We start from the raw sequence: 12759 nt of genomic DNA on the forward strand, positions 1-12759 counted from the left end.
CCAAAATCTCAGCAAACCATACCTTTGTTTTGATTGATGTTCTCATCTTCTGATTCAAGCTGATGAGCTGTTTCATCATAAACTGTGTTGCTCACATCAAAACCAGCCAGATTCTTCATTGTTTGTAACATCTCGTTTCCTCTTCCTGAAATTTTCTTTGTAAGTGTCTCGCTATAACTTGCATTAGTATGAAAATCAGCTATATTATCTTCACTATCCAAGTCATAATTCACATCAAGGCGCTCATCATCAAATTCTATGCCTTGAGAATCTGATCCAGGCATGTAGTAAAACGAACCAAAGGAAGGTCGAAGTTGTTTGAAGTGTACAATCCGTGGCACTGTATATTCATAGGTAATGTAAGGACTCTTGCCACTTTGAATAAGTAACTAAGAAGGCAACAGGATCAGTTAGAACACCATTACCATTTGGGAAGTAAGTGTGCTTGTATATGTTTCACTATAAGTGTAGTCATGGCAGCTGAACAGTCAGGATAATACATATATTAAAATGAACAGAATATTACATTAACCCAAAGAATGCCTTGGTTGACAGAAACCTTTGAGAGGAACAAATGGCAAGTAACATTCACACCAAACAAGTTCCAGGCAATGACTTACGAGCACCAAATTCCCCACGATCAACATGGCAGTTAGCATTGAACAGAAACTGAACTAGACTATAGATATAAAAACTCTGTGGCTGTAAACGAGGTCAGAGGGTAGGGATCCTACAGTGTGTAACTTACCTCATCACTCCAGAAAGACTGCTCATCTACAGAAAATTAGTAAGGAGTGTGGTGGAATACTCTCAATTTCCTGGACATGCACAGTTCCAATAAAATTAAAGAAGCTTGCCATCATCCAGGACAAAGCAGCCCACTTGATTGGCACCACAATCCACAAGCATTCATTCCCGCCACCACTGATGCACAGCGCATATCATCTCCAAGATGCGCTGCAGAAGTTCACCTTAGCTCCATAAACAGCACCTTGCAAGTCCATGGTCACTGCCATCTAAAAAGGACAAGAGTAGAAGATGCATAGGAACACCACAGTAAGTTCCTCACCAAGCTACTCATCATCAGGACTTGGAAATGCATTGCCAGTCATTTAATGCCACTCGGTCAAAATCCTGGAACTTCCTCCCATGACACCGTTAGATATAGGTGCAGAAGTAGGCCATCGAGAGTGCTCCACTATTCAATGAGACTGTGCCTAACCGGATAATCATAGAAACATATAAAGTAGGAGAAGTAGACATTCAGCCTTTTCGTCATGACTATGGTTGGTCATCCAATGCCATAGCCTATTCTTGCTTGTACCTCAAATTTTGATCCCATTAGCTTCAAGTGCTATATCCAACTACTTCTTGAAATCACAGAATGTTTTGGCCTTGACTGCTTTGTGATAGCAACCTTCACAGGCTCAACTCTCTGTGTGAAGAAATTGTTGCTCATCTCTGTCCTAAATGGTCTGTCCTTAGACTGTGACTCCGGTTCTGGACTCTCTTGCCATCAGGGACATCTTTCCCACATCTACCGTGTATAATCCTGTTAGAATTTTATAGGTTTCTATGAGACTATGCCTCTGTTCTTCTGTAGGCCAGCAAGTATAATCTTCACTGATCCAACCTCTGCTAAAAGTCAGTCTTGCCAGCACAGGATTCAGTCTGGATGGGAGTTTGCTTGCTGAGCTGGAAGGTTAGTTTTCAGACGTTTCATCACCATTCCAGGTCTGAAAACGTCTGAAAGCTAATCTTCCAGCTCAGCGAGCAAACTCACATCCAGAACCTCAACCTGAGCTACAAATCTTCTCAAAACAGGATTCAGTCTGCTAAGCCATTATTCTACTCCCTCTACAGCAAGAAAATCCATCCTCAGATAAAGAGGCCAAAGCTGCACACAATGCTCCATGTGTAGTCTCGTAATTGCAGCAAGACATCCCTGGTCCTGTATGCGAATCCTCTTGCTACGAAGGGCAACATATCATTTGCATCCTTGACCAGGTGCTGATCCTGCATGCTAATCATCTGTGCCCTTCTGTATGAGGACACCCAGGCCTCACTGCACATTCCTTTCTCAACTTATAGCCAGATAATAACCTGTTTTCCTGTTTTGGCTTTCCAATTGGATATCCTCACATTGATCCACATTGTACAATATCTGCCATGCATTTGCCACTTAATCATCTTGGTCACAACTCAATTCCACTTTCCTGCTTTATCCCTACGACCCTTGATTCCCCTTTGTGGATTAAAAATGGGTCTATCTCAGCGTTGAATACGCTCAATGAAACAGTCTCTGCAGCCCACTGTGACAAAGAATTCCACAGATTCATTACTCTGAGAAGGTAGTCCTCCTTGTCTGTCTTAAATGGCCCAACCCTTACTGAGATTATGTCCTCTTGTTCTATGTTCTTCCACAATGGGATTGAACTCCTTGCACCCATCTATAGCAAAATTCAGCAGGAGCTGGGAAATGTGGATTGGGAGCAGCTGTTTGAAGGTAAATCCACATTTGATAAGTGGGAGGTTTTTAAGGAGAGGTTGATTAGAGTGCAGGACAGACATGTCCCCGTGAAAATGAGCGATAGAAAGGGCAAGGTTAGGGAACCATGGATGACAGGTGAAACTGTGAGACTAGCAAAGAGGAAAAAGGAAGCATACAAAGGTCTAGGCGACTGAAAATAGACGAAGCTTTGGAAGAATATCGGGAGAGTAGGACCAATCTGAAACAAGGAATTAAGAGGGCTAAAGGGGTCTTGAAATATCTTTAGCAAACAGGGGAAGGAAAATTGCAAAGTCTTTTATTCGTACGCAAGGAGCAAGAGGGTAACTAGAGAAAGGGTTGGCCCACTCAAGGACAAAGGAGGGAAGTTATGCGAGGGGTCAGAGAAAATAAGTGAGATTTTTAATGAGTACTTTGCATCAGTATTCACCAAGGAGAGGAAGATGACGGATGTTGAGGTTAGGGTTAGATGTTTGATTACTCTACGTAAAGTCAGCATAAGGAGGGGGAAGTGTTGGGTATTCTAAAAGGCATTAGGGTGGACAAGTCCCCAGGTCCGGATGGGATCTATCTCAGGTTGTGACGGAAGCCAGAGGAAATAGCTGTGGTCTTAACAGATATCTTTGCAGCATCTTTCAGCACAGGTGAAGTCCTGGAGGACTGGAAAATTGCTATTGTTGTCCCCTTGTTTAAGAAGGGTAGCAAGAATAATCCAGATAATTATAGACTGGTGAGCCTGACATCAGTGGTGATGACGCTGCTGGAGAAGATACTGAGGGATTTACATTTGGAAGAAAATGGGCTTATTAGTGATAGGCAGCATGGTTTTGTTCAGGGAAGATCATGTCTTACCAACTTGATAGAATTCTTTGAGGAAGTGACAAAGTTGATAGATGTGGGAAAGGCTGTAGATGTCATATACATGGACTTCAGTAAGGCATTTGATGAGGTTCCCCATGGTAGGCTGATGGAAAAACTAAAGTCACATGGGGTCCAAGGTGTGCTAGCCAGGTGGATAGAGAACTGGCTTGGCAACAGGAGATAGAGAGTTGTAGCGGAAAGGAGTTTCTCAAAATGGAGAGCTGAGACCAGTGGTGTTCCACAGGGATCTGTGCTGGGACCACTGTTGTTTGTGCTATACATAAATGATCTGGAGGAAGGTATAGATGGGCTGATTAGCAAGTTTGCAGAAGACACTAAGACTGGTGGTGTAGCAGATAGTGGACTGTCGGAGAATGCAGCAGAATACAGATAGATTGGAGAGCTGGGCAGATGGAGTTCAATCAGGCAATGCGAGGTGATGTATTTTGGAAGATTAAATTCAACAGTGAAGTATACTGTAAGTGGAAAAGCCCTAAGGAAAATTGATGCACAGAGAGATCTGAGGTTTCCGGTCCATTGTACCCTGAAGGTGGCAACACAGGTCGATACAGTGGTCAAGAAGGCATATGGCATGCTTTCATTCATCAGACAGGGTACTGAGTACAAGAGTTGGCAGGTCATGTTGCAGTTGTAAAGGACTTTGATTCAACCACATTTGGAATACTGCGTACAGTTCTGGTTGCCACATTACCAAAAGAATATTGATGCTTTGGAGAGGGTGCAGAGGAGGTTCACCAGGATGTTGCCTGGTATGGAGGGCGCTAGCTATGAAGAGAGGTTGAATAGATTAGGATTGTTTACATTAGAAAGATGGAGGTTGAGGGGGGACTTGATGAGGTCGACAAAATCATGAGAGGTATAGACAGGGTGGATAGCAAGAAGCTCTTTTCCTCCAAAGTGGGGGGACTCAATTACTAGGGGTCATGAGTTCAAGGTGAGGAGGAAAAGTTTAACGGATATAAGCGTGGAAAGTTCTTTCCACAGAGGGTGATGGGTGCCTGGAATGCACGGTTAGCGGAAGTGGTAGAGGTGGGCACGATAGCATCATTTAAGATGTATCTAGACAGATACAAGAATGGGCAGGGAGCAGATGGATATAGATCCTTGGAAAATAGGTGACAGGTTTAGATAGAGGATCTGGACCGGCGCAGGCTTGGAGGGCCGAAGGGCCTATTCCTGTGCTGTAATTTTCTTTGTTCTTACCTTGTCATGTCTCCAAAGAATCTTATGTTTTAAAATAAGGTTGTCTATCATTTTTTTCAAAAACCAAAAGAACTGTGGATGCTGTAAATCAGGAACAAATACAAAGTTGCTGTAAAACTTTGGGGCGGCACGGTGGCTCAGTGGTTAGCACTGTAGCCTCACAGCACCAGGGACCCAGATTCAATTCCAGCATTGGACAACTTGTCTGTGTGGAGTTTGCACATTCTCCCCATGTCTGCGTGGGTCTCCTCCAGGTGCTCCGGTTTCCTCCCACAGTCCAAAGATGTGCAGGCTAGGTGAACTGGCCATGCTAAATTGCCCATAGTGTTCAGGGGTGTGTCAGTTATAGGGGGATGTGTCTGGGTGGGATGCTTCAAGGGGCGGTGTGGACTTGTTGGGCTGAAGGGCCTGTTTCCACACTGTAGGGAATCTAATCTAAAAGATCAGCAGGTCTGGCTGCATCTGTGGAGGAGAAAACAAGAGTTAATGTTTCGGGTCTGGTGACCCTTCCTCAGAACCTGCTCACACAACCACAGATGCTGCCAGACCTGCTGAGCTTTTCCAGCAACTTTGTTTTTGTATCATTGTTTTCAATTCCACTGGATACAATTTAACTTACATCAACCGTTTCTCAAGGAAGATCCCTCCACACTCAAAATCAACCCCATTAGCCTTCTCTGGACTGCCTCCAATGAGCATATATCTTTCCTTAGATAACGGGTCTAAAACGGTACATCATAGTGCAGGTGTAGTCTCACCAGTGCCTTGTGTAATTTTAGCAAAAGTTTCCTTTTTATTTTAACTCCATTCCCTCTGAAATAACGGCTTGCGGTCCTATTATCTGCTAAACTTGCAATCAGCTTTTTGTGAGTTATGCACTAAGACCCCTTAGAATGGCGATTTCTACACTTTTCACTGTACTCCAGTTTTCATGTACTTGAGTGCGTGTGGCAAATAAAATCTAATCAATTAAAAACTCTCTCAAATAAAATTTAAGAATCTAATAGACTTTCGCCATTTAAATGATATTTAGCTATTCCATGATAACGAAGTGTGGCGCTGGGTGAACACAGCAGGCCAAGCAGCATCTTAGGAGCACAAAAGCTGATGTTTTGGGCCTAGACCCTTCATCAGAAAAGGGGCAGGGGGAGAGGGTTCTGAAATAAATAGGGAGAGAGGGAGACATGGATTGAAGATGGATAGAGGAGAAGATAGTTGGAGAGGAGATGGACAAGTTAAAGAAGTGGGGATGGAGCCAGCAGACGTGAGTGTAGGTGGAGAGGTAGGAAGGGATAGGTCAGTCCAGGAAGAATGGACAGGTCAAGGGGGTGGGATGAGGTTAGTAGGTAGGAAATGGGGGTGCAGTTTGAGGTGGGAGGAGGGGATAGGTGAGAGGAAGAACCGGTTAGGGAAGCAGGGACGAGCTGGGCTGGTTTTGGGATGCAGTAGGTGGAGGGGAGATTTTGAAGCTTGTGAAATCCACATTGATACCATTGAGCTGCGAGGTTGCCAAGCGGAATAGGCGTTGCTGTTCTTGCAACCTTCAGGAGGCATCATTGTGGCACTGCAGGAGGCCCAGGATGGACATGTCATCTGTGGAATGGGAGGGGGAGTTGAAATGGTTTGCGACTGGGAGGTGCAGCCTTTTATTGCGAACCAAGCGTAGGTGTTCTGCAAAGCAGTCCCTAAGCCTCCGCTTGGTTTCCTCAATGTATTTCCTTTAGCTATTCCATTCTCACTACCAAAGTGCATTGCCTCACATTTTCCCATATTATATTCCATCTGCCAACCATGTGTCCACTCACTAGATTGGGTTTATCTGTCTGTAGGCTTCAGCCATCCTCACTATTTGCCTTCCTGTCTAATTTCATGACAGCCACAAACTTGGCGATAGTATATTCACTTCCATCACCCAAGTTATTCATATGAAAATAATTTTAGCCCAATTCCTGCGGTCCTCCACTAGTTAAAGGTTGCCATCCTGCATATGCCCCATTTATCACAGCCCTCTCTACTAGTTATTCAATCTTCTATCCATATTAACATACTACCAAACACTATGAGCTCTTTTCTTATGAAGTTTTATGTCTAAGATTTTGTCAAATGCCTTTTGGAAATCCGCATAAATTACATTTACCGGATCTCCTTTATCTATCCTGCTTGCTTCTTTATCATAGAATTCTACTAAGTTTGTCAGGTATCACTTTCCCTTAATGAAGCTATGCTGACACTGCTTGATTATATTATGCATTTCGGAATTTCTAAATGCTCTGCTACTACAACCTTTTTGACAGATTCTAACATTTTCCCTATTGTTACTTGTTTCTAAAAGGTTTTACATTGGCTGTTTTCCAAACCTCCAGGGCTTTCTCAGAAGCTAAGGATTCTTGGAAGTTTACTACCACCATATCTACTATTGCTGTAGCTACTTCTTTTAAAATTTCAGGAAAACAACCAATCAGGTCCAGATTTTAGCACCGTTACCTTCCAAAGGGCATTTTCTCACGTGACAGTTATTGCATGTTATTTCTTCTTCATGGCAATCTTTGTTCATGATTTTCTTAATCTACTTGAAGATTGAAGTCACCCATGATTAATGTACTTTCTTTCTTACACGCTCACATCATTAACTGTTTCATTGTGTCATAGTTACCGTTAGGGGGGCTGCAGGCTATTCCAATGACGTCACTTGTAATAAAGTTAAAGGGGAACCACATTATGTGCTATTCTTTACAGTAAAAGGATTTTGATAAAGGTGTCTACTAAATGTAAACAGTCAAGATAGCTCATGGAGTTGTCAGTGAGATGGAGAGACAAATGGCTCATGGGCAGGAAGCACAGAATAGGTTTAAACAGGCTATTTTAAAATCAGTGTTAAGTTAAACTGTTGCAATGCCACAAAAGAGGCTGTAAAGAGATATACAGACAAGTAAAATGAATCTGCAGCAAGATGGTGGGTGGGTTATGCTGTAGGTAAGTGAAAAACTCTTATCAATATTTCTGAAAGGTATGACATTTGTCGATATTTAAAGAGCCATTACATATGGAGATAGTTAGCATGCAGTACAGCAAACAATTAGAAAACCCAATGAAATGTTGGCATTTATTGCAAGAAGTTGGAACACAAGAACAGACAATGTTACAATTCTTCAGAGTTCTGGTGATCAGTTATGGGGTGTTTTCTGTGATTTTAGTCTTGACATTTAAGATACACTTACATTGGACAGCACGGTGGTTCCGTAGTTAACACTGCTGCCTCACACAGCGCCAGGGACCCGGGTTTGATTCCACCCCTGGCCAACTGCCTGTGTGGAGTTTGCACATTCTCCCCATGTCTGTGTTTGCTTCCTCCAGGTGCTCCAGATTCCCCCCACACACCAAAGATGTGCAGGTGAGGTGAATTGGCCATGCTAAATTCCCCACAGTCCTCCAGGGATGTTCAGGCTAGGTGGATTAGCCCTGGGGAATGGAGAGTTACAGGGATAGGGTGGGGGATCTGCATGGGATGCCCTTCAGAGGGTCGGTGTGAATTCCAAGGGCCAAACAGCTTGCTTCCACGCTGTAGTGATTCTATGATTGGAGACGGTTTAGTGAGTTGGTTCCTGAGATGACAGCCTGAGTAAATTGGATCTAGGTACTCTGCAGTTCAGGAGAATTGAGGTGATCTCATTGAGAAGTACATGGACCTGAAAGGGCAGATGCTGAGCAGGTGTCTCAGCTAGTTGGAGAATCTAAGATGCAAGGGTACAGTTTCAGGATAAAGGGCTGATCATTTAGAACTCAGGAGGAGAAATTCCATTATTTACAGTTGCAAATCTTTGGAATTCTCTGTCCCAGAGGATTGTGGGATCTCCATTATTGAAGATACTTAAGGCTGGGAAAGACAAATGTTTAGCCTTTCAGGAAAGTGGAGATAGTGAATGAACTCAGCCATTATGATACTGAATGATGGAGCAAGCTTGGTGGCCTATGGTCTATTTCTTCAACCATTTCTGTGGTTATTGTAGAACAGATAAGACTTTTGAAGATCTAAGGGATAGATAGTCACAAAGTTGCACATCCACAATGTGTTGTGGGCCGTCAGCAGCAAAATGTAACCTCACACCCCTGCTCTACTGTTACCAGAAGTCAGGGATTTATGACTGGTTCAAAGATGAGTGCAGGATACCATGCCAGGAATAGCATTAGGTATATCTAAAAATGACAACCTGGTGAAGGTACAACACAGCACTACTTACAGCCAAACAACAGAAGTAGTATGTGATAGACAAGAGCTAAATAATTCCACCAACAGAACAAATCTAAGCTCTATTGTCCTGCCACGTCCAGTTATGAAGCGTGGTAGATTATTAAACAAATAACTAGAAAAAGAAGCTTCTTAAGTATTCCCATCGTCAACGAGGGAAGCTCAGCAGATCAGTATGAAACACAAGGCTGACGGGGTTTGTAGCATCTTTGAGACAGAAATACTGAGTGGATGATCGATCTCAGCCTCCTCCTGAGATTCTACATCACAGATATCAGTATTCAGTGAATTTGGCTTGATGTGATATCAAGAAATGGCAGGAGAGACTGGATGCTACAAATTTTATTGACTTAACATTCAGGCAGTAGTTCAGGAGCAGAAGTCCTCAGTCCCCTAGCCAAACATTTTCAGAATAGCTAAACACTGGCATTTACCTGACAATGTATAAAATTGTCTCATGACGTCCAATCCACAAGAAGCAGAATGAATTCAACTCAGCCAATTAGCACCCCAGTTTACTCTTGATCAGCAGCAAAGTGATGGAAGATATCACCAACAGTGCTATCACGTAGTTGTTCAGTGATAACATGCTAACAGACTTTCAGTTCAAGTTCCTCCAGAGTCACAGATCTCCTGACCTCACTACAGCACTGGAACAAACATAGGCAGAAGATGTGAACTCAAGTAGTGAGTGGAGAGTGGCTTCCTTTGAATTAAAAGCAACACATGACTGTATCCAATCAAGGAGCCCTAGCAAAACTGGGAGTCATTAGGAATTATAGGGAAACCTATCCAAGAATTCCTCAAGCTGGTGTTCCAGGCCAAACCTCCTCTGCTGCTTCAATGTTGTTCCTTCTCTCGTAAAGTCAAAGTGGGGATGTTTACTGATGATTTCACAATGCTCATCACCATTTGTCATCCACCACCAGCACCCCACCCAGGTACTGAGCAGTCTGTGTCCAGATGCAGCAAAAGCTGCATTCAATAGCATTGGCAACACTCAACATCTGAAAAGGTACCACTGACCAGGAACAAACTAAACTGTTCATATACACACTATGGCTAGGAAAACAGGACAAATGCTGGAAATTCTGTTGGAATAAATTACCTTCTAACTCCCGAAAACTTGGTTTACTACTCATAGGGGGCTGCACCAACAACACAAAAAGCTTGATACCATCCAGGACAATGCAGCTGCTTGTTTGACCCTCCATCCACCGGCTTTACAGTCACTTTCTTCACTACTATTTCACAGGACAAATGTAGTATCCACAAGATGACTACAGCAAGTAACCACATTTTGCTGCTGATGGCTCATTATTTGTTCAGAGGATGTGAACATCACTGACTTGAGACTTGCATTCATTTTCCTTTCCTAATTGCCCTGCAGAAGGTGATGGTGCACTGCTTTCTTGAACTACTGCAATTCTTGGGGTACAGGGCCACTACAGTGCTTTTAAGGAGCAAGATTTTGACACTAACAGTGAAAGAACAAGAATATAGTTCCAAGTCAGGATAGTCTGTGGTTTGTAAGTGAACTTGTAGTGTTTCTGTACATTTGCAACCCATGTCCTTCTGGGTGGTGGAAGTCAGGTTTTGGAGGGTTCTGTTGAAAGAGGCCTGGTGAGCTACTACAATACATCTTGTAGGTGATACATATTTGCCGCCACTATACATTAGTACTGAAGGGATTGACATTATAGATGGTGAACGGTTGCTTTTAACCTGCATGTGTCTTCAGGGTTGGAGATGCATTCATCCAGGCAAACAGGGAATATTCTACCATATTCCTGACTTGAGCTCTGTGGATGGTAAACAGGCTTTAGAGAGTAGTAAGGGGAGTTATACCCTGCAGGTTTCCTAGCCTCTGACCTGCTCTTATAGTTACAGTATTTATATGTCTAGTCCAGTTCAGTTTCTGGTCAGTGGTAATCCCAGGGCGTTGATAGTGGGAAATTCAGTGATGGCAATGCCATTGATATCAAGGGGCAATGGTTGGATTTTCTCTAGGAGATTTTCATTGCCTGGCACTTGTGTGAGGTAAATGGTACTTAGATGTTAATCAGATTATTCACTTTATTATTAAGAATAAAAACAAACAAACAATATTTTTAAAAGAAGTGAAACTGCTTAATGTTGGGTATACTGGTACGAGGAACACAGGAAATTAGCATTCAGGTACAGCAAGCAATTTGGAAGGCCACTGCCATATTGCCTTTATTACAAAGGCTTGAAGTACAAGAATGAGAAAGTCTTTCCACAAAGTACAGGATTTGTGACAGCACACCTGGAGTACTGTGTAAGGAAGGATTGATTTGCATTGGAGGCAGTACCGAAAATGTTAACTACATTGGTTTCTGTATCGGGGGTTGTCCTGTGTTGAGAGACAGAGCAAATTGAGTCTATAGCCTCCAAAGTTTAGAAAAATGGGAGGTGATCACATTAAAATATACAACATTCCAAAGGGGTTTAATAGGATTTGGGAGATTTCCCAGCTGGGAAACAACAAAACACAAGGGCACAGTCTCAGGATAAGGAGACGATCATTCAGGACAGGGTAGAGAAGTTCCTTCACTCCAAGAATTATTGGAACTGTCTAGCCCAGACAGTTTATGGATGCTCCAATGTCAAACATATTCAGATGGATTCAGAACTACAGACAGATTTTTGATCCCTCAGGGAACTGTGATAATGGAAGTGGGCAGAAGTGTGAAGCTGAAATAGAGGATCAGAACAGGCTCTGGGACCGTAAGGCATATTCCTATTTTAATTTTTAAAAAATTTTCTGCTAGTTGAGAAGTGTGAGCAAACTGTTATCAACAATGTGACCTGGTTAACAGTTTACTGTATCTGGAATTCTTTGTACCGAACCAGGAAAGAAACTTTGGATACATCTGCCATTATGACTGACACTTGCTCAGCTCATTCAAAAACAGCACATTTCGTTCTTTCAGTGGGAAGTTTAACATTTTAAAGCTATATTGCTATTGTTACTGAGGTTCATAAATCTGCAAAAACAAGTTTTGATGAATATGAATTTTATGTTTGAAAGAATTAAGGTTTTACCAGAATATTAACTCCCAGATCAGTTGGTCCTTGAGCCACAATGTATTCAATACCAGTTTCATACACATCCATTGGTCTCCTATATTTAAAAATGGTGCCTGCAAGGTGAAAGTTTCTTGGACCTTCCACTTTTAAATTGCCATTCACGAAGAAATTTCCAGATTCATCTGCAACAGCTGGTGGGGTAGACAAAAGCACAGACAAAACTCAATTGTTCACAGGATGTCACTGCCATTGTTTCAGATTACTAAAAAGACACAACACCAAACCCAGAAATTATAATACAAGGTTCATTGGAGCCTGAACGACTCCACATGGGTGAATTAACCCTGTCTTTAGAAAGGGCAGCAAGCCACGTATTTTGACAGTGCAAACTGCTGCTAGTGACGGCAAAGAAACAGAAGCTTTCAGTGTAAGTGCTCCTCTTCTATTCTATTTTGAGGGGAGATAAACAACCATAATGACAGCTCTTTAGGAGATTCTCTCTTATGGATGAGAATGGTTAGGATTTTCTGCTGGCCAGATAATAGTTTCTGCAGCATAGACTGGAGTTAAATGTTGTGGCTCTGGAAGCAAATTCCAAGGGAGCTGCCTGGGAAATTGAAGATTCCAATGGGTAATTCCATGCACCTGGTACCATCCATAAGTATCTATTTTTTAAAAGCTGAGAATTGGGAGAATTCCACTGCAGTTTCTAGTTACTCGGGAAAAGACAATTGATAACTAAATCTAACTGCTGCTTAACTATTAATCTAACCCCAATTTACCATTCACACCTCCCCATCCCCACAGAACTCAAAAATCACATTTTATATTCACGACAGAATACATTAAAATGCTCAAATCAGAACAG

At 42.5% G+C, this 12759-nt stretch overlaps 1 protein-coding gene across 1 annotated transcript in view; it reads right to left on the reverse strand.

The window, feature by feature from the left end:
* The window catches only part of adamtsl2 (ADAMTS-like 2), a 205363-nt gene that overhangs the window by 128086 nt on the left and 64518 nt on the right, over positions 1-12759 (reverse strand). Inside the window, exons 9-10 of the mRNA XM_059638308.1 lie at positions 11907-12082; positions 23-389 (exon numbers count right to left, since the gene is read on the reverse strand). Coding sequence (XP_059494291.1) covers positions 23-389; positions 11907-12082 — 543 coding nt within the window. The remainder of the gene's footprint in view (positions 1-22; positions 390-11906; positions 12083-12759) is intronic.

The sequence above is a fragment of the Stegostoma tigrinum genome, chromosome 29 (genome assembly GCF_030684315.1).
Source record: "Stegostoma tigrinum isolate sSteTig4 chromosome 29, sSteTig4.hap1, whole genome shotgun sequence".
Classification (NCBI taxonomy): Eukaryota; Metazoa; Chordata; class Chondrichthyes; order Orectolobiformes; family Stegostomatidae; genus Stegostoma; species Stegostoma tigrinum.